The sequence below is a fragment of the Salvelinus alpinus genome, chromosome 18, assembly GCF_045679555.1.
Source record: "Salvelinus alpinus chromosome 18, SLU_Salpinus.1, whole genome shotgun sequence".
In the NCBI taxonomy this organism is placed as follows: domain Eukaryota; kingdom Metazoa; phylum Chordata; class Actinopteri; order Salmoniformes; family Salmonidae; genus Salvelinus; species Salvelinus alpinus.
The window spans coordinates 15,635,187-15,657,040 of NC_092103.1; the positions used below are offsets into that span (position 1 = coordinate 15,635,187).

At 45.4% G+C, this 21,854-nt stretch overlaps 2 protein-coding genes across 3 annotated transcripts in view; one reads left to right on the forward strand and one right to left on the reverse strand.

Annotated features, from left to right (window-relative positions):
• Positions 1 to 859: 859 nt before the first annotated feature.
• Positions 860 to 6,848, forward strand: car15 (carbonic anhydrase 15). The gene is made up of 8 exons (XM_071351662.1): positions 860 to 1,073; positions 1,188 to 1,217; positions 1,418 to 1,594; positions 1,795 to 1,940; positions 2,082 to 2,174; positions 2,286 to 2,352; positions 3,539 to 3,699; positions 6,223 to 6,848. Exons 1-8 carry the CDS (start codon positions 992 to 994, stop codon positions 6,445 to 6,447), a joined length of 981 nt encoding a protein of 326 aa, XP_071207763.1. The 5' UTR covers positions 860 to 991; the 3' UTR covers positions 6,448 to 6,848.
• Positions 6,849 to 8,139: 1,291 nt separating this feature from the next.
• Positions 8,140 to 21,854, reverse strand: part of LOC139544503 (histone-lysine N-methyltransferase SETD1B-A-like) — a 30,085-nt gene continuing 16,370 nt past the window's right edge. For both annotated transcript variants that reach the window (XM_071351659.1, XM_071351658.1), the window contains 11 exons: positions 15,785 to 16,501; positions 15,014 to 15,184; positions 14,612 to 14,896; positions 14,366 to 14,441; positions 13,835 to 14,266; positions 12,334 to 13,716; positions 11,860 to 12,026; positions 11,551 to 11,676; positions 11,318 to 11,437; positions 11,008 to 11,145; positions 8,140 to 10,887 (listed from right to left, as the gene is read on the reverse strand). In XM_071351659.1, coding sequence (XP_071207760.1) covers positions 10,714 to 10,887; positions 11,008 to 11,145; positions 11,318 to 11,437; positions 11,551 to 11,676; positions 11,860 to 12,026; positions 12,334 to 13,716; positions 13,835 to 14,266; positions 14,366 to 14,441; positions 14,612 to 14,896; positions 15,014 to 15,184; positions 15,785 to 16,501 — 3,789 coding nt within the window. In that variant the 3' untranslated portion in view covers positions 8,140 to 10,713. The remainder of the gene's footprint in view (positions 10,888 to 11,007; positions 11,146 to 11,317; positions 11,438 to 11,550; positions 11,677 to 11,859; positions 12,027 to 12,333; positions 13,717 to 13,834; positions 14,267 to 14,365; positions 14,442 to 14,611; positions 14,897 to 15,013; positions 15,185 to 15,784; positions 16,502 to 21,854) is intronic.

Genomic DNA, 21,854 nt, shown 5'->3' on the forward strand with positions numbered 1-21,854 from the left:
CTCACGGACAATCAATGGAAACAGGATGCACCTGTGCTCAATTTCGAGTCTCATAGCAAAGGGTCTGAATACTTATGTAAATAAGGTATTTCAGTTTTTTTTTTATATCAATTTGAACACAAAAAAATACTGTTTTTGCTTCTTCCTTTATGGGGTATTGTGTGTAGATTGCTAAGGATGTTATTTAATCAATTTTAGAATAAGGCTGTAATGTAAGAAAATGTGGAAAAAGTTTGCCCTTTGCTGTGGGTCTGCGTACTTTCCGAAGGTACTGCATTTCACTGAGTTCTCTTGATTTGTCAAGGAAATCCCTCAGCCGCTGTAACCAAATGTCAGGGGGATTAAGATGAGATGTGGGAAATCCCTAAACGGTCAGTTGTGTGTTGCTGACAGAGAAGGGAATAAGGGGTGCCCTGTAAGTTAATTCTCCTCCCAGGCTATAGGAGATGGGTTTATCCGTCTTCGCTCCAATAAGGCAACTTATCTTCACAGTGAGGCTGAAACCAAAAGATGTACCATTTATTATTCAGACCATGTCAAGCATCAGTAGCCTATTACAGCATATGTTTTCACCTGAAATTAGGCCTATACACCTATACCTGTCTGTTCCTTCGACAGGCACCCTTTATCGGCAGACCACTAGGAGATACATTGACAAAATAAACAGTGCTAACATTTGACATATTCCAACCTGCTACTTAATCGTTTTTCTAAAAAAACAATTAAAAAACAATTGACCTTACCGCTTGGGGGCATCGGTGCTCAGCCGAGAGTTGGCAAGCTTTCATTGCATCAATGTCCCGTTATGTGACATTCATCAGTAAAGACCACTGGCAATGACACACTCCACTGACCAAACAGAGAAAGAAAAAAAAGCGCTCAGCATTCACTTTCCCAGTCCTATTTAAGCTTGGCATTTGCACAGATCCCTAAGCACCGATTAGGCCTGCCTCTGTGATTTTTATTTTAGACATTAACTAGACCTATTGAAATGCTGTGCTCATTTATTGACGCAAAAATGATTTGGGCAATCATAACTTTCCTAGTGATGTTTATGACAGGTTCACACACCGGTGAGTATCCGGCTTGTCCTTGATATTATCCAAGGTAGGCAGCTGTTTGTGTGTGTATTACGTCATGGGTAAGAATTCTTTACAGTTGATATCCTCTTTGTTTTACCATTTCAGTGGACTTCTGTTATGATGAGAGTTTTTGTGGTAAGTGTCTATATTTATTCAATGTATCAAAAGTAGAGACAATGCACTTTTAAATGTTGTTTTTTCTCATAAATTATTTTTGGTAGATTTCAAATCAATATTGTAATAAAATATAGTAATATTCTTATCGTGTTAACTCTATGGTGACTGTAGACTTACACTTTGAATGTCATCAGCTTGTGTTTTTGTGTCCTCCTCAGATCCATATGCATGGGGAGACGCGTTCCCATCCTGCCACCCAATACTTGAAGAACATCACTCTCCAATCAACCTGGATCATCATATGACCAGAAATGAGTCACTGGAGGCTTTACGTCTGGATGGTTTTCATGCTGTTCATACAGGACACTGGAAACTGAAAAACAATGGGCATTCTGGTGAGTATTACCATAGAAATTGATTTGTGAGGAGGTGTATCTACTGAGTAGTTATTTTCTGCTTAGAGACTTTAGCCTATGTGTCCCGTTTCTTATTACATCACAGGACAACTATGTGTGTGCTTGTGAGAACGTATGTGTGTGAATGGGTTGTGCATTTTGTGTAGACGTTTATAAGTGCTCTGCGTGTTTGTATGCAGTTGTGTTGGAGGTTGGGAATGGGATGTCTGTGAGTGGTGGAGGTCTTCCAGGGACGTACCACACCATCCAGCTCCACTTTCACTGGGGAAGCCTCAACACCAACGGCTCAGAGCACACTGTGGACAGGCACAGGTATCCAATGGAGGTAAGTGTGGGTGATGGTCCTCTCTACATCCAGTCAACTTTACGCTGAAGGGTGGATATCTTTGGTGAACAAAATAAATAGCAGCAGTCAGTGCCTGCATCCTGGTTTTATATTTCATTGTCAGTGCATTTTCTTTTGCAGATGCACATAGTCAACATGAAGTCAAGTCACCCCAATTTGACATCCGCCTTGGATGACCCAACTGGCCTTGCAGTTCTTGCTTTCTTTATTGATGTAAACTATAGTTAAATACTTTATGTAGTTCATTTTAGAGCGTATTTATAAAAATATCAGTTTATTTTGTCATGATGAAGTCATATATTCTAAACCTCTAACTTCTTGCAGCTTTATTACATTGAAAATGTACACTTTGGACGCATATCACGACTACTTCCCTCCATTGCCTACAAAGGTCTGTAGGAACATAAGTACTCTAATGTACACTGAACAAAAATATCAACGCAACTTGTAAAATGTTTATCCCATGTTTCATTAGCTGAAATAAAAGATCCCAGAAATTTCACATCAGCAAAAAAATAATTTCTCTCCAATTTTGTGCACAAATTTGTTGACATCCCTGTTAGTGAGCATTTCTCCTTTGCCAAGATAATCCATCCAGTGTGGCATATCAAGAAGCTGATTAAACAGCATGATCATTACACAGGTGCATGTTGTGCTGGGGACAATAAAAGGCCACTCTAAAATGTGCAGGTTTGTCACACAATGCAATGCCACAGATGTTACAAGTTTTGAGGCAGCGTGCCGTTGGTATGCTGACTGCAGGAATGTCCACCAGAGCTATTGTCAGATAATTGAATGTTCATTTCTCTACCATAAGCCACCTCCAACGTCATTTTAGAGAATTTGGGAGTACGACCAACTGGCCTCAGAACTGCAGAACCCGGTCTCCCGGGTGGCGCAGTGGTCTAGGGCACTGCATCGCAGTGCTAGCTGCGCCACCAGAGTCTCTGGGTTCACGCCCAGGCTCTGTCGCAGCCGGCCGCAACCGGGAGGTCCGTGGGGCGACGCACAATTGGCATAGCGTCGTCCGGGTTAGGGAGGTTTTGGCCGGTAGGGATATCCTTGTCTCAGTATGTAATTTTTTTTTAAATAAAATGTATGCACTCTACTGTAAGTCGCTCTGGATAAGAGCGTCTGCTAAATGACTAAAATGTAAAATGTAAATGTAATGTGTAACCATGCCAGCCCAAGACCTCCTCATCCGGCTTCTTCCCCTGCGGGATCGTCTGAGACCAGCCAGCCGGACAGCTGATGAAACTGAGGAGTATTTCTGTCTGTAATAAAGCCCTTTTTGTGGGGAAAAACTCATTCTGATTAGCTGGGCCTGGTTCCCCAGTGAGTAGGCCTGGCTCCCAAGAGGGTGGGCCTACGCCCCTGCCCAGTCATGTGAAATCCATAGTTTAGGGCCTAATGACTGATTTCCTTATATGAACTGTAACTCAGCAAAATCGTTGACATTTTTGCATGTTGCGTTTAAATTTTTGTTCAGTATAGATATAGTGTGGTGACTGTGAACATGCTTCAGTCCCATGTAGGGTTTAATAAACGTTTAATAAAGGTCTTTCTCCCTCGCCTAGGTCAAACGGCTAAAGTCAAACCATTCCCATTGATCGGCCTTCTGCCTGAGAGCCATTTGTCCCAGTACTACCGCTACCATGGTAGCCTCACCACTCCACCTTGTTCTCAAGCCGTTATATGGACCATGTATGAAGTCCCCACCTATATCTCATGGTCACAGGTAAGCAAGCACACACATGGAATGGGTTTAATCTCAAGTCAAATCAAATTTTATTTTTTACATGCTTTGTGAACAACAGTGAAATGCTTGCTTACAGGCCCTTCCTAACAATGCAGAGGAAAAACAAAAGAGAAATAGTAGAAAAATATTTTAAAAATAACACAAAGAAAAAATACACAATGTGTAATGATAACTTGGCTATATACAAGGGGTACCAGTACCGCATCGATGTGCAGAGGTACGAGGTAATTGAGGTAGATATGAACATATAGGTAGGGATAAAGTGACAAGGCAACGGGATAGATAATAAACAGTAACAGCAGCGTATGTGATGAGTTAAAAAAGGGTCAATGCAGATATTCCAGGGAATTATTGGTTAAGTATTTAACTAACTATAGCAGTCTTATAGCTTGGGGTGAAGCTGTTCAGGGTCCTGTTGGTTCCAGACTTGCCGTGCGGGAGCCAAGAGAACAGTCTGGTTGCATCACCGCTTGATATGGCAACCGCTTGGCATCCGACCGCAAAGTGCTGCAGAGGGTAGTGCGTACGGCCCAGTACATCACTGGTGTGCCTGGAGTCTTTGACAATATATAGGGACTTCCTCTGACACTGCCTGGTATAGAGGTCCTGGATGGCAGGAAGCTTGGCCCCAGTGATGTACTGGGCCGTACGCACTACCCTCTGCAGCACTTTGCGGTCGGATGCCAAGCGGTTGCCATACCAAGCGGTGATGCAACCAATCAAGATGCTCTCAATGATGCAGCTGTCAACCTTTTTGAGGATCTGAGGGCCCATGTTGAATCTTTCCAGCCTCCTGAGCAGGAAGAGGCATTGTCATTTCCTCTTCACAACTGCGCTGATGTTTGTGGGCCATGATAGTTTCTTAGTGATGTGGATACCGAGGAACTTAAAGCTCTCGACCTGCTCCACAACAGCCCCGTCGATGTGGATGGGGGCGTACTCGGCCCTCCGTTTCCTGTAGTCCACGATCAGCTCCTTTGTCTTGCTGACGTTGAGGGAGAGGTTGCTGTTCTTGCACTACACTGCCAGGTCTATGACCACCTCCCCGTAGGCTGTTTCATCGTTGTCGGTGATCAGGCCTACCACCTTTGTGTAGGCAGCAAATTGAATGATGGTGTTGAAGTCGTGTGCGTCTACACAGTTGTGGGTGAACAGGGAGTACAGGAGGGGACTGAACACGCATCCCTGAGGGGCCTCCGTGTTGAGGGTCAAAGGGCGGATTTGTTGTTGCCTACCCTCACCACCTGGGGGCGGCCCGTCAGGAAGTCCAGGATCCAGTTGCAGAGGGAGGTGTTTAATCCTAGGGTCAGCTTAGTGATGAACTTGGAGGGCACAATGGTGTTGAACGCAGAGCTGTGCTGTATGTAGTCAATGAACAGCATTCCCACGTAGGTGTTATTTTTGTGAAGGTGGGAAAGGGCAGTGTGAAGTGCAACAGAGATTGCATCATCTGTGGATCTGTTGGGACGGTATGCAAATTGGAGTGTGTCCAGGGTGTCTGGGATGATGGTGTTGATGTGAGCCATGACCAGCCTTTCAAAGCATTTCATGGCTACAGATGGTAGTGCTATGGGGCGATAGTCATTTCCTTGGCAATCTTGGACACAAGAACTATGGTGGTCTGCTTGAAACGTTTAGGTATTACAGACTGGGTCAGGGAGAGGTTGAAAATGTCAGTGAAGACACTTACCAGTTGATCAGCGCACACTCTGAGTACGCGTCCTGATAATCCATCTCGCCTTGCAGCCTTGTGAATGTTAACCTGTTCAAAGGTCTTACTCACATCGGCTACGGAGGGCGTGATCAGTCGTCCGGAACTGCTGGTGCTCTCATGCATAGTTCAGTGTTGCTAGCCTCGAAGCGCATAGATGGTATTTAGCTCGTCTGGTAGGCTTGCGTCACTGGACAGCTCGCGGCTGGGTTTCCCTTTGTAATCTGTGATAGCTTTCAAGCCCTGCCACATCGGACGAATGTCAGAGCCAATGTAGTATGATTAGATATTGTTCCTGTATTGACGTTTTGCCTGTTTGATGGTTCGTCTGAGGGCGTAGCAGGATTTCTTATAAGTGTTCGGATTAGTGTCCCGATCCTTGAAAGCATCAGCTTTCCATGACTTCTGTTTGGGATATGTACGTATGGTCACTGTGGGGACGACGTTGTTGATGCACTTATTAATGAAGTCGGTGACTGATGTGGTAAACTCCTCAATGCTATCGGATGAATCCCGGGACATATTCCAGTCTGTGCTAGTGAAAAAGTCCTGAATCTATGCTTTCACCATAGCCTGGTAGAACCAGCCTGATTGTTAGAACCAGCCTGATCGTTGTGTTCCACCAGGATACTTTCACCATGGAACAACCCTGGGCGAACAGCTATACTAGGATTGTTACTAGTGATGGAAAACAATACCATGAATGATCTGATGAATCTAATGAATGATCATGCTTAATTACATCACAGTTTATAAATAACCACCCTGTAAATGTGTTTTTTCTTCCCTAGTTTGAACAGTTTGTCACTGGGATTTTCTCCACAGAGGAGGATGAAGAATTTGTAGCACATCTCCATGATAACTTCCGACACATCCATCCCACCTTCAGTCGCAGCGTCTACGCCTCCAAAGATGCCAAGCTGCTTACAGCGACGGCCAATCACCTCTATAGCCCAGCACTCTCAATACTTCTCCTTCAATTGACTTTAACTGTTGGGCTCATCTATGGGCTCTAGCTCTTTGCTCAGGGCTGTTTTGTTGATGCTAGCTTTACACTCTCTCTACTTGTGGGACAGCATCATAGCCGAGAAACTCTGAAGTTGCCAATATCATAGATTTTTGGGGGGATTTTTTTTAACAGAGATTACATAAAATACTGTGAAAAATAAGAGTACTGTTTACTGTGATTGACCTCTATGTTTTCATCATATTACTGTCATTGCGTTCAATTAGAAATGGTTTAATGTTTCATTACATGTTTAACAGTTCAATTCATAACATTGTGTAGACTAGATCTAGTACTGGTAACAGTACAAACATTTCGTTCATCAATGCTACCGTGTATGCATCTCTGATTGTACTGCATTCAATCACTACCTAACCTACTATATTCATGTTAATTAAACAGATAATTGAATTTGAACTCACTGTGTTTACATCCCCCCTGGTGGCCATATGACATTGCTGTATATTCCCTCAGCAACTGCTATGGGCAGGTAGCAGAGATATTATTTCCCTGCCTGCCTTCCCTCCCTTTATTTTGTATGAATTTGATCCACTTGAAACTGTCATCAGAAGATATTCCCCACGTCACACCACTACTCTGCAGCTACCAGGGGTGACTCACTCAGAATGACTGGTGTGACATGCTTATACTGGGGGGTTGTGTGAGTGAGATGTGGATTGATAAAGTAGTGGCATTACAACATCTCACACTTTGTCCAGTTCTGGCAGTTGACCAAATCCAATAGTGATCCTGGGAAGCCTGACCTGTGTATCCATGCTGACTGTATTGTTCCCCTACTGCTGGTCACACCATCCACCTCCTGTCACTGACTTGGGGTGGCAGAGGGCAGCCACACAGAGGCCACTCTGTCTCCGTCAGTCCGGATGGTTGAGTGTGACTATCAGGACTTGGCTGGGTGAGAATGAGATCACTGGCGTCATGGGGGGCCTCAATCATATGTAGTTTTATTACATTTCTTTACTGACCATACCTATTAAGTGGTTGATGCTATTGCTATGATTGGAGATTGATGCTATTGATATACACTTACTGATTTAATACTGTTGGGAGTCCATAGGATCCCTAGAATTGACACTGCCTGACTGCTTGACATGGGGGAGAAATCACATGACTTGGTCCTGAACCAAACTGTAGCCTACACACTGACAGACAGTAGGACATTGTTTAATCAAAAGGACAACATTTCTCCATTTCTGAATGTTGGTTTATTCATGTTGCTTATTATGGGTGAAGGTATGCAGGCATTCTCCATTGACGGTTCCAACATGATGGAAATGTTATTTGTCCAACGTCCTGTGTGTCAGTTGATACTAATGGTTTACTGTACATAAACAATCATCCAGTAATTGCTGTCTGAACACTGAAATTTAATGTATTAACTCAATCATTTGAAAGAAATGCCTTTATTTTCTATGATTTTATTTTTCATACATTTGTTGTGTAATAAATAGACATGAGGAACAGGCTGATGATTCCACCCCATTCCCATGTCATTTCTGCACCATGTTTTTTTCTTTCTCCACACTGCAAACAGGTTTTCATAGAATTTACAACAAAAAATACTAAATAAAGCTTGACACAAGCTGAAAATACTGCCACCAGCTTCACCAGCTCTGTCTGACACAGATCTCTCAGCTGTATTTCTGTAGCAAATCCCCCGGAACAAAAATATATATATATATTCACAGTTAAAGTATTTATTCATTTTAAGATTACAAAGGAAATGGGCAGAAAAAAATGAAGACGTTTCTACAAGAAACAATCTTTCAAAGGGAAGTGGAGATTTTTTCTCTGTACAAGATGCACCTTTCCTTTAAATAAACAATTAAACCCATGTTTTTTTTAAGATAACTTTTTTTTTTACTGATCCCTGAAAAGACCACTTCAAATACTCAATCTTTTTTGTTAAAAAAAAAAAAAAAGATGCATCATTTTATGTATTCCCCATGACGATAGATTAAAAAAAAAAAAGCTTCAGGTATTTTTCTATACAAGTGATCCTGTACAATATAAACATCACGGTTGTTAAAAAAAGCACTATGAACTATCCGACTGAATGAGAAGCAATGAATTACTTGGTCGTCAGACTTCTGATTGGCTCGGAGGGCGTAAGCAGAAGTGCAAGCATCCAGTGCATTCAAAAACAGCAATGATTCATGAAACTGAATGACAAGAGACAAACACACACAGAAGATTGAAGCTTGGGGTTCTTAGTGTGGTGGTGATAGTGCAAGGTCTATTGGGTTGTTTTACATTAGAAACACTTCTGTATGCCGAGTAGAATACTGAACTTGTACCGTGAGGGACCAGACATGTTACAAAGAAGCACCATGGGGTGAGAACACCTAAACCAGTCATCACCAACACACCACCAGCCAGTAAAATAAAAACAATGTCACGTAAACCACACACATTCATGTCATACAATACAAACACATTCACACAGGCGAAAGTAGACAGCATTTCATAATAGTGCATGCGCATTAACACAGTTGCAAGCGGCAGATTTCAGAAACACTTTTGCCCTGTAGTCATGGAAACCCCAGAAGCGTAGACATGTATATGACACTTGTGATTTAACTTACGTTTATAAACTGCCTTCTTCTCTAGCCACACCCCCACAGTCCAAGGCTTTTGTCAAGGTAATTATAATGTAAAAAGTTCCTCTTAACTGCAGTCATGTGAGAACATTGGAATTACATTTACCTAGGTTTCACCTATTTTTACTATCATTTTCCTGTTGTCAACTTTATAGAGCATTGAATAAATGCTTCTCTCAAGATTTAACACTGGAAATGCAATGGACATCTGTATGGCTTCCAGACAACATTGGATAAGCTTTAGGAATAAATCTAAGCATGACGAAAAGCCTAAACCTAATAATACTAGTTCAAATTGCTATTCACTCATCAGCTGTACGGATCGGAACCCTTCCTTAGAACAGTCTTTTAAATGGTCAATCACCTCTATAACATGGTAACCTCAGCAACCAGATTGACATGGATGGATGTCATGTTGGAGGTAAGAAGGCATCATGAAGTCAAAACATTTCAATACAATCTGCATCAGCAGTCTCACTGTGCAGGGATAACAAAGTTTGCTATGGAAGGAATGATGTGCCTATGGTTGCTTTTGGAAACACTATACTACACTATGGTGTAAAGGTTCAATTGTGTTAACTTTTTAAGGAACCCATCTTGCATTATATTCCCATTCCCTATTTCTACAGTATGGCCTACAGAGGGCAGTACATTCACTCATTGCAAGCAAAATACAATAGTGTTTTTGGGGGAAGACAAGACGGTACGAAGGGTCATTTCTGAATGACAACAAAGGATGGCAAAACCATTGGAATAACATTTGACAAATCTCTGAAAACGTATTCCTTCATGTTTAAATAAAGTAACAGACAGCAGCATACTCTATATTGTTTGCTGGAATGAGCAGGTGTGGATTCATCTGCACTCCAGTGATCTCCACATGTTGGTGAATTGATGACACAATGACTCATTCTGTAGCTCCAATTACATCAGTTTTCTGCATTTACTATGAAAACAAAAAGGGTGGGTTAAGCAAATGGAGGCATCCCCGCAGGCTTCTCCTTGGGTGGCAAACCCAGTTCTCAAGACCCCAAACCTACTTCCTGTATGTGCCACTATGACCACCAAAATGGTGAGAATAGTGTCATCTCCCGCGGGGGAAGCGGTGACCCTCCCACGGCCAAGTGTTTTCATTGTGCGCGTCAACAGTATTAATGAGCAGCTAGAAGTGTGTGTGTACATAGAAAATGGGGGGCTACGTTCCACATGGTCTCCGTAAAGCTTATGAGAAAAGCTGGAGTAGGTAAAACTGTACAAGCCAAGACCAGACCTGGGGGGAACCATGCTGAATAGAACACAAAACAATTAAGGGTGCTGCACCAGGAAGCCAGATGGTGTACAGCATTGTGGAAATTCAAAGGGTCACTGGCAGAGTAGTAGAAAACCCATGTTTATGTCCATTTTAAAGAGCACCTGGAATCGTAAACAATCTTGAGTAAATATCTGCGTGTATAAAAAGAGTCCCAGACAGGTAGCTGCACTGTATCCAGACGATGGGTTGTTTACCCATCTCCTGGTTCTTCCACCCCTCCTCTTTTGTCCTTGTGTTTTTAGCATGGTGTCTCTGTGTGTGTGTCCAGGGAATGGGGGAACAACGTTGGTTGGTAACAGTGCTTGTTGTTTTCCGGGAGTTTCCCCTTGGCCAGGGACTAACGTTAGTTCAACGTTCCCCTACAGTTCTCTGCCCCACACAAGCAGGGGATCTTCTCGTCCTCGATGGGGAACTTGTAGTCGTAGGTGATCTCCTCGTTGACATTGATGGGTTGTCGGGAGTAGATGACGATCTTCTTTTGGGACTCCACTGTGATCACCTTAGCGTAGCAGTTGGGCTGAGAAGACGAACAAAACAGAGGTGTTAGCGTCAACGTGTTTGCTAGCCTAGCAATGTGAAATTGGGTCAACGAATTGACATTGACTAGATTCAGTTTTGATTGAGAGGAGACACTTACATTGCAGCTGTGGTTGATGAAGCGGGCGAAGTTGCCACACTTGGTGGCGTCTATGATGGTGTCGTGGTCCACACGGAACATGTAGCTGCTCCCGATGCCCTCGTCCTCGTAGCGCTTCTCCCTCATGTCAGCAATCACCTGGTCATAGGATTGGATGGGTTTACACTTAGCCTGCTTAACAGTCACCTGTAGGACATGACGATTTGCAGCCGGCACAAAGTACACGTTTGTGTTGTCGGATAATCTCTAGAATGCTTCCCGTCTGCGCATAACCTCCCTCAGACTGAGGAGACAGTTGTGTTCTACTCACCTGCCGGATGTTCTGACCCACGTACTCAATCACCATCTCGTCAGCAGCAATTGGCTCCATAGCAAACAAACCCCAGTCGTGGATATGCGACTTACAGAACCGAATCTTCTTCTTACGGAACTGGGGAAAGAGTTTAAAAAAACAGGACAAATTGAAGTGACAGTATTGCATTGACACATTAACAAGAGTAAAATAACAGTGGTTGTGTGTGGGCTGTGTTTGGCCTTTGGTACCTTCAGCTGGTTGAACTTGAGCAGGTCGCTGTCACAGCTGAAAGAGGACAGCAGGCGGCGCTGTTCAGACCTCCGCTCAGAGCCAGCTCTGGTGGAGACCAGGGGCTGCGCGGGAATGCTCTTGCCCTGCAGAGAGAGACGGAGGAAGGGAGAGAAGGAGATTGAGTGACAGAGGGGAAATTAAGAAGGAAGACACAATGAGCTCCTACTCAAGGCAAACGGACGCGTCGAGACACACAAACGCACAGATGAACAGACACCCTTGCTGATGAGAACTCAAGGCCATCAGCCCACTCTGCTGAAACCCACCTGCATGTCTATGGGCCCCTCCTCCAGCAGGTGCTTGTTGCTGTTGAGGTATTTGATCTTGTCCTTCTTGTCGATCTTGTAGTAGCCCTCGCTACGGGCACAGCCAGTCATGTGATCCCTCATGCCATCGTCCCTCCTCTTCCTCTTCACCGCTGGGATGTTGGTAGGTACAGGGGAGTCAAGGGAAATCATTCTAAAAGGCTTTCGGAGAAGGCTAAACCTTGGGTTGGTCGAACCATGACCAAGCATTTCTAAATGTACAACTATCTAAATTGCTTGATGACTAAGCAATACCAAAAAGAACAGGGGAAAAAAGGACAACAAAGGAACAACACTTCAGGACAAAAACAGACTAACTTGTTTGTATTCGAGTAGAGAGGCAGCAGATGGCCCTATCATTGCTATACAGTTAAAGGCAAATATGAATGTACTAGCAATAAAATGGGCAGTAATATTATCAACAGTAAAGGATATGAGGGTGCTGGACCCACAGCGTGTCGTTGAGCCAGTCGTTGCCGTTGTCCTGCTGCAGCATCTTGTCGTAGGTGACCTGCAGGTGCCGGATGTCCTCCTCATCGATGCCGTCGTTCCAGATGTCGTACAGGATGGTCATCTCCTCAAACTCCGAGCGTGGACGTGGAACGTAGTGGGGCCGTGGCGGCGTGGTCGCGGGGGAGTGGCTGGCCAGCAGCAGCTTTTCACACCCTCGCCGCACCTTACGGGCAGGCTTCTGCACACGCTCCTCTTCTTCATAGGGGAGGAACCGGTCGTCAAGGGGCAGAGCCGTATGCGGCTCTGGCTCCCCTTCCCGGAAGTCCAGGCCCACTGTGGAGGAGTCTAGCCCAACGTAGCCGGGAATGTCAGGAAGAGTGGCTGCAGCAGCCGTGTCTGCAGAGAGTTCTCTGAGCTGGGCATCGTGAGGCAAAGAGGGGGGCATGGAGGTGGGAGTCGCCGAGAGCTCCATAGGCTCAGTCTTAGGAGAAGTCAGTGCTGCCAGAGCTGCCAGAGCTGCAGCCTTTTTACTCTTGGGTCGCCCAGGCTTCCTCTTAGGCGGGGTTATGTCTGGGGGCACTGGGAGGTCTAAGGCCGGGACAGCAGGCAGGTCTTTTGGCACGCTGGTTAAGGCCTGTCCCTGGAGGGAGCCGGGGGGCAAGGTCTGACTGGCCAAGGTGCTGAGTGGAGGCTCCTTGAACAGCGGGCTTTCTGAAGAGGCTTTCCGGTGGATGGGAAGGCCAGCAGCCAGGGCTGTGGGGTCTGGGAAGACAGGGGTAAAGGTCAGATCTCTGCCGGGGGTTCGGGGGATACCTGCACTCAGGACAGGGGACTGGGCAGGGTAGGAGAAGGGGCTGCCGGATATGTGGGGGGAGCTGAGGCTGACCAGGCTGCTGCCAGTCAGAGGGGCATCGCTGCCAGGCGTGACGGGCACGTTCTCGGTGCTGTTCTGGGACTTGCCCAGGCCCCTTGCCCGGTCCATCAGGTCCCTGCCAGGGGTGCGGGGCACATCCTCGTCTGTGGACAGCCTGGCCCTCAAGGGGAGGGGGAGGTCCGGCATGGGGCCGGGAGGCGGTAGCAGGAGGGAGTGGCCTCCCATGGCTGGGTAAGGGGGGAGGGGGAGGTGCATAGGTGGGACTACTAGGGATCTTAGGAGGGCTGTGTCGGGCTCCAGGGATGTGGAAGCCCCTCTACCTGGCGTACAGGGCAGATCCTTGTCCTCTGTGTGGGCCTTGGGTCGAGAGTCCTGGTCGCTGTCAGCCAGGGAGCCTGTCGGGGTGGGCGGCCGCAGGTTAGTAACATCATCCTGGGGCTCTGTCTTCAATACAGGGATGGCGACTTCCAGGTCAAGGTCCGACTCCTCAGCTGAAAGACAACCAACATGTCATGACAATCTGTCAGTTAAAATATGCAGAGTGTAACATCTGAAATGGCATCTGAAACACAAAGCTTGTGTGGTTAGGTAACAGGAGAGGGTTAAGACCTGGGACTCCTTTGGGTGAAGGGGGCCGGAGGTCCTCCAGGCTGGTCCGGCCAGGCTCCACTGCTCCCGCCACCTCGCTGAGGGATCTGTGGTTGGGCTTGAGCTTCAGCCCCTCCCTAGGCCTCTGGTCTTCCTCTAAACAAGCCAGCTCGGAGGGCTCGTCCTCTGGGGGAGGACCTAAGGGAGTGCTGGGTGCCTTGGGCTCCACCTCCTCCCCAGATGAGGAAGACGAAGAGGAGGATGAGGACGAAGATGTCCGAACCCGGTCCTCGTCTTTATCCGGTAGACTCTCCACATCTACCGCCGCCTCCTCCTCCTCCTCTTCCTCCTCTTCTTCTTCTGCCTCCTCCTCTGAACTGGAATCATAGTCAGAGGAGTCCCCACTCGCAGAGGAATCAGAGACAACTTTCGAGGATGCTGAACTGGCAACGTCTGTGGGAGCGAGGAGGAGAGAGAATAGGACAAGTTACAGAGGCAGAGTTTACATACAGTACCAAATAACTATGGTCTTTGACATAAGCGTGGATTTACCCTCATCCGACGACTCCGATGATTCATCATCACTGGTTGAGGCCGCCTCATCTTCGTCCTCATCCTCTCCACTCTCCTGAAAGGTCCAATCACAGAGGTTAAAAGCTATTATTAAAAACATTGGTCTACAGTATGATGCCTCAGGTTGCCTTCTCCCAATGAGCTGAAGCACCTGTTGAAAGTTGTGATGGTTAACAGTTCATCTACCATTCTAGGACATGTGGTCCTGATTGATTGACAGCTCACCTTGCCCGATGACAACCTCTCAGAGGCCTCTGTCTCGTCAGGCTCCTCCTCCCTATCGGACAGAGACTCCTCTTTCCCAGAAGTCTCTACTTCCTCCTCTCCCTCGCTGTCCAGCTCCAGCGGCCGCGCATGTCGCCTCCGTAATGCCGCGCTGTCCTCGTCCATCCTGGACCCGTCTTCTGGAAGCTCCGCTATGTCCTCCAGCTCATCGTCCACAGGCGTGGAGGGTCGCGCTCGCTTAGTGTCCCCGGTGGAGGTGGCATCAGGAGGGTCCTTCCTCTTCACCTGAAGACACACACACACATTAATCATCTCTGACAAACACAATTGTTGAACGATTTTACAAAGCACCAGAGCCCTTTAGACATATTCTTAATCAATCCTAAAAGTGGCTGGTGGTACCTTGAAGGAGGGCAGGCGGATGGCTCCTCGGAGGCCGATGCCCAGGCCCATACCCTCATAGCCTAGGCCTTCTCCCTTGTTCCAGTTCTCCAGTAGACTGGAGCCCATGGTCTCTTTGGGCTTGGGCTTCTCCTTCTCCTCCTCGCCAGCCTTCACCGGGGTCAGGGACGCCTGGGGGATGAACAACAACATGGTACTCACAAGCCTGTTTGCTATCTGGCTAGTTAACGCAGGAGAATACCTAGCTTGAATAGTCATGTCATTACAATTAAATGGTAGCTAGAGTTTGTGAAATAGCAAAGTACAACAACCTAGCCAGTTCACACAGCAATGTCCTTTGCACTCAACGATTTCACCCATTTCAATTAACCAAACTCATTCAACTAACCAAATTCTCTAAATATATAGCTCTGATATACCTACCTTGTTGTCAAGAGTCCATCATTTCAACGCATTCAAATAAATTCTCACTCTAAACCTTCGACTTCGCAAAAATATGAGGTTAGTTGAGCTTTTCTGATACAAAACATTCCAGGAGTTCTAAATGAGGCTTTCCTAAAAACATACATTTTGTATCCAAGCAACAATGGCCACAAAAAGACTGAGGGATATATATTTGAGCTAAACCAACATTGACATGCCGGTGCTTAGTTAAAAAAATATATATAATAATACTTTTTTTTTTTTTTAAATCCACATAATCTCAGAATTGACTGTTCACGTGAGACTGAAGTGAGACTAGATAGGAGCTGGATTTGAAGTATGACTCACCTTGGCTGAGTGTTCTTTTTTATCCCACCACTCGTCAAAGGCCCTAAAGGCTACCACCTCCACCATCTTACGGTTGAGGTCCCTCTTCATGATGGCCTTCAGCTCCTTGACGATGACCAGCAGCACCCCTTCCACAGTGGCCTTGTGAGGATCCTCCTTCTTAGCCTCGTAGCCCGGTGGAGGAACGGCAGGGTTGAACTTGGGCATGCTAGGATGGGGCCAAGGTTGCTGCCCGTGGCCCCCTGCACTGGCAGCTGGGGTGCTACTCATGGACAAGGGTATGTAGGGACCCCCAAACTGCGTGGCTGCTGACCCAGCTGAAGCCGTCCCTCCTGTGTTCATGAAGGGTGGGTAGGGGTAGGGCCCCCGGGTCTGGGCCATGCGACTCAGCATTTGGGTCTGCATCTGGAAGGACATGTGAACGCTGCCCCATTGAGGCAGGCAGCTCATCAGCTCAATCTGCATCATGGGCACCATGCCATGGGGGTAGAGGTGAGGCAGCATGGGGTGGGGCACTCCAGATGCCAGGTGTGGAAGACCGAAGCCCGCTTGGGGAGGTAGAGGATGAAAGCCGGGGGGTGGGAGGGGCATAGACTGCATGGGGGACACAGCAGAGTGGACCACGATGCCTTTGGCACAGTCGCCACTGTGCGTGGGCGTGCCTGGCATGTCGTCCTCATCCGAGATCTCCATGTCTTCCCCAGAAGACTGATGGCTCTGTGGGAGAGGGAAAGGACAAGGTGTTAGGACATCTCTATACAGTGCATGACCTGATAGAGTCAAATGGGAAGCCTCCACACAATGAGCACAGGTCCCAGCCTCTCTAATCATCCCTACAGACCCGTTTCCCGAGCCGTGTCATGAAAAGTTGCACGTGCAGTTTGACATCAGAAATATCTTTGTTTACCAAGCAGTGGATGCAAATCACATGCCACTTCAAATGCAGCTTAACAAACACTTTATCAGATGGTTATCGTCTACAACATTATAAATACACCACATTACCAAAAGTATGTGGACACCTGCTAGTCAAACATCTCATTCCAAAAATCATCTGCATTAATATGGAGTTGATCCCCCCTTTGCTGCCACAACAGCCTCCACTCTTCTGGGAAGACTTTCCACTAGATGTTGGAACATTGCTGCGGGGACTTGCTTCCATTCAGCCACAAGAGCATTAGTGAGGTCGGGCACTGACTGGGCGATTAGGCCTGGCTCTCAGACAGCGTTCCAATTCATCCCAAAGGTGTTCAATGGGGTTGAGGCCCAATTAGGCCTATGTCATTCATTATTACAGTGCATTCGGAAAGTATTCAGACACCTTTGTTACGTTACAGCCTTATTCTAAAATGGATTAAATAGTGCCCCCCCCCCCCCCCCCCCCCCCCCCCCCCCACACACACAATACCCCATAACGACAAAGCAAAAACTGGTTTTTAGATATTTTTTATCAATTAGTATATTTGAGTTTGACCACAATAGTCCTTGCTCTGTCTTTTCTGGTAGATTAAATTGAAATTGCAACCAACTTTCTATGGCTTATTTTAAAAATAATGATATTTGAGAGATGATTTCCTTTTAAAATAACTGAAAGTGAGAGGTTGTAATCTGAATCAAGGGAAAAAGGCCTTTCTTGAACATAGGGGGAGACATTTTTACTAATTTGCTAGAGAACCAGTTTGGATTTAAGCATAACTTTTGCATGACTGAAGCCTTTAGTGAGAGGTCTAATGCTTTAATATTTAATCATTTCTGCCCTCCGAATTCATATTTATTATATAAATAGGCCCGTTTAATTTTGTCTAGCTTGCCGTTCCAAATAACATTTTATATATTTTTCTCATATAATTTAAACAAATGTTCGCTAGGTGTAGGCATAAGCAAGTAGGTAATCTGGGATATGACTAAAGGGTTAATCAGGGTGATTTTTCCACAAAAAGGTATTTACCTTTCCATGGTAGCAAGATCTTATCTACTTTTGCTAACTTTCTATTTAAAAAAACAAAACTTATTGGAGTGGGATCATATATTTATTTTATATGTATACTGAGTATATCGAATCCCACCGTACCTTCTCCGCTGTGCAATCCGGTTTCCGAGCCGGTCATGGGTGCACCTCAGCCACGCTCAAGGTACTAAACGATATCATAACCGCCATCGATAAAAGACATTACTGTGCAGCCGTCTTCATCGACCTGGCCAAGGCTTTCGACTCTGTCAATCACCATATTCTTATCGGCAGACTCAGTAGCCTCGGTTTTTCTAATGACTGCCTTGCCTGGTTCACCAACTACTTTGCAGACAGAGTTCAGTGTGTCAAATCGGAGGGCATGTTGTCCGGTCCTCTGGCAGTCTCTATGGGGGTACCACAGGGTTCAATTCTCGGGCCGACTCTTTTCTCTGTATACATCAATGATGTTGCTCTTGCTGCGGGCGATTCCCTGATCCACCTCTACGCAGACGACACCATTCTATATACTTCCGGCCCTTCCTTGGACACTGTACTATCTAACCTCCAAACGAGCTTCAATGCCATACAACACTCCTTCCGTGGCCTCCAACTGCTCTTAAACGCTAGTAAAACCAAATGCATGCTTTTCAACCGCTCGCTGCCTGCACCCGCACGCCCGACTAGCATCACCACCCTGGACGGTTCCGACCTAGAATATGTGGACATCTATAAGTACCTAGGTGTCTGGCTAGACTGCAAACTCTCCTTCCAGACTCATATCAAACATCTCCAATCCAAAATCAAAGCAAGAATCGGCTTTCTATTCCGCAACAAAGCCTCCTTCACTCACGCCGCCAAACTTACCCTAGTAAAACTGACTATCCTACCGATCCTCGACTTCGGCGATGTCATCTACAAAATAGCTTCCAATACTCTACTCAGCAAACTGGATGCAGTTTATCACAGTGCCATTCGTTTTGTTACTAAAGCACCTTATACGACCCACCACTGCGACCTGTATGCCCTAGTCGGCTGGCCCTCGCTACATGTTCGTCGTCAGACCCACTGGCTCCAGGTCATCTACAAGGCTATCCTAGGTAAAGTGCCGCCTTATCTCAGTTCACTGGTCACGATGGCTACACCCACCTGCAACACGCGCTCCAGCAGGTGTATCTCACTGATCATCCCTAAAGCCAAAACCTCATTTGGACGCCTTTCCTTCCAGTTCTCTGCTGCCTGCGACTGGAACGAATTGCAAAAATCTCTGAAGTTGGAGACTTTTATCTCCCTCAACAACTTTAAAAATCTGCTATCCGAGCAGCTAACCGATCGCTGCAGCTGTACATAGTCCATCTGTAAACTACCCACCCAATTTACCTACCTCACCCCCCATACTGCTTTTATTTATTTACTTTTCTGCTCTTTTGCACACCAGTATCTCTTCTTGCACATGATCATCTGATGATTTATCACTCCAGTGTTAATCTGCTAAATTGTAATTATTCGATTTATTGCCTACCTCATGCCTTTTGCACACATTGTATATAGATTCTCTTTTTTTTTTCTACCATGTTATTGACTTGTTTATTGTTTACTCCATGTGTAACTCTGTGTTGTCTGTTCACACTGCTATGCTTTATCTTGGCCAGGTCGCAGTTGCAAATGAGAACTTGTTCTCAACTAGCCTACCTGGTTAAATAAAGGTGAAATAAAAAAATAAAAAAAATAAAATAAAAAATATCCACATCATACCTTTTTATTGGTAAACTACATGGTAAAGTAAAAGTAGAATTTTTTTGTGATTCAATACATATGTATCATAATCATAATTTGGTTGAAATCCAGAGAGGTTAGAAAAAGTATCTATATCCTCTATGAGGCTGTGGATTTAAAAGAAGATGAATCATCAGCGTACAATGACACCTTTGTTTTTAAGGACTGTATTTCTAATCCCTTGATATTATTGTTGGATCGGATTTTAATAGCTAACATTTTGATGGCTATAATAAATAGATACGCTGATAGTGGACAACCTTGGTTTACTCCTCTTGACAGTTTTACATTTTCTGAGAAGTAGCCATTATTTACTATTTTACACCAGGGTTACTATACATAACTTTAACCCATTTTACAAGAGATTCTCCAAAATTGAAATGTTCCAGACATTTATATAGAAACTCCAGTCGTACTTTATCAAAAGCCTTTTCAAAGCCTTATATTTTCTCCAATGTATCGTCCATGTAAAAAACCTGTCTGATTAGAGTTAATAATGTCCGACAATACCTATGCGCTATACATTTTGCATCACAACACTGAAGGCCTCCAATTCTTTAAATGGACTGGATCTTTCTATTTCCCACTTGTATCCTGTTTCAGTAATAATGAAATCAGACCTTAAGTGTCTGATAATCTACCATTTTTATAGGAGTGGTTAAAACATGCTAATAACGGTCCTCTGAGTATATCAAAAAAAGGTTTGGTATACCTCAACTGGTATGCCATCCAGCCCTGGAGTTTTACTGGACTTAAAGGCTTTAATTGCATCAAGAAGTTCCTCCTCTGTTATTTCACCTTCACATGAGTATTTCTGTATGGCTGTTAATATTACATTATTAATAGATGGAGGCAACAAATAAAAACATATGCTTAAAGTACTTTGCTTCCTCTTTCAAAATGTAATTTGGTGAATCATAGGTGACCTCGTCATTTGTAACAAGTTTTAGTCAATTCTTTTTTTGGTAGCATTTCTACGATGAAGATTTAAAAAAAAATATATACAGTGGGGAGAACAAGTATTTGATACACTGCCGATTTTGCAGGTTTTCCTACTTACAAAGCATGTAGAGGTCTGTCATTTTTATCATAGGTACACTTCAACTGTGAGAGACGGAATCTAAAACAAAAATCCAGAAAATCACATTGTATGATTTTTAAATAATTAATTTGCATTTTATTGCATGACATAAGTATTTGATCACCTACCAACCAGTAAGAATTCCGGCTCTCACAGACCTGTTAGTTTTTCTTTAAGAAGGCCTCCTGTTCTCCACTCATTACCTGTATTAACTGCACCTGTTTGAACTCGTTACCTGTATAAAAGACACCTGTCCACACACTCAATCAAACAGATTCCAACCTCTCCACAATGGCCAAGACCAGAGAGCTGTGTAAGGACATCAGGGATAAAATTGTAGACCTGCACAAGGCTGGGATGGGCTACAGGACAATAGGCAAGCAGCTTGGTGAGAAGGAAACAACTGTTGGCGCAATTATTAGAAAATGGAAGAAGTTCAAGATGACGGTCAATCACCCTCGGTCTGGGGCTCCATGCAAGATTTCACCTCGTGGGGCATCAATGATCATGAGGAAGGTGAGGGATCAGCCCAGAACTACACGGCAGGACCTGGTCAATGACCTGAAGAGAGCTGGGACCACAGTCTCAAAGAAAACCATTAGTAACACACTACGCCGTCATGGATTAAAATCCTGCAGCGCACGCAAGGTCCCCCTGCTTAAGCCAGTGCATGTCCAGGCCCGTCTGAAGTTTGCCAATGACCATCTGGATGATCCAGAGGAGGAATGGGAGAAGGTCATGTGGTCTGATGAGACAAAAATAGAGCTTTTTGGTCTAACTCCACTCGCCGTGTTTGGAGGAAGAAGAAGTATGAGTACAACCCCAAGAACACCATCCCAACCGTGAAGCATGGAGGTGGAAACATCATTCTTTGGGGATGCTTTTCTGCAAAGGGGACAGGACGACTGCACCGTATTGAGGGGAGGATGGATGGGGCCATGTATCGCGAGATCTTGGCCAACAACCTCCTTCCCTCAGTAAGAGCATTGAAGATGGGTCGTGGCTGGGTCTTCCAGCATGACAACGACACGAAGCACACAGCCATGGCAACTAAGGAGTGGCTCCGTAAGAAGCATCTCAAGGTCCTGGAGTGGCCTAGCCAGTCTCCAGACCTGAACCCAATAGAAAATCTTTGGAGGGAGCTGAAAGTCCGTATTGCCCAGCGACAGCCCTGAAACCTGAAGGATCTGGAGAAGATCTGTAGGGAGGAGTGGGCCAAAATCCCTGCTGCAGTGTGTGCAAACCTAGTCAAGAACTACAGGAAA

Bases quoted from the DNA above. Each gene is read 5' to 3' on its own strand.
- car15 (XM_071351662.1), top strand. From the start codon at position 992: ATGCTGTGCTCATTTATTGACGCAAAAATGATTTGGGCAATCATAACT. The intron at 1,074-1,187 runs GTGAGTATCCGG...TTACCATTTCAG, and splicing joins TATGACAGGTTCACACACCG to TGGACTTCTGTTATGATGAG. The intron at 1,595-1,794 runs GTGAGTATTACC...GTTTGTATGCAG, and splicing joins GAAAAACAATGGGCATTCTG to TTGTGTTGGAGGTTGGGAAT.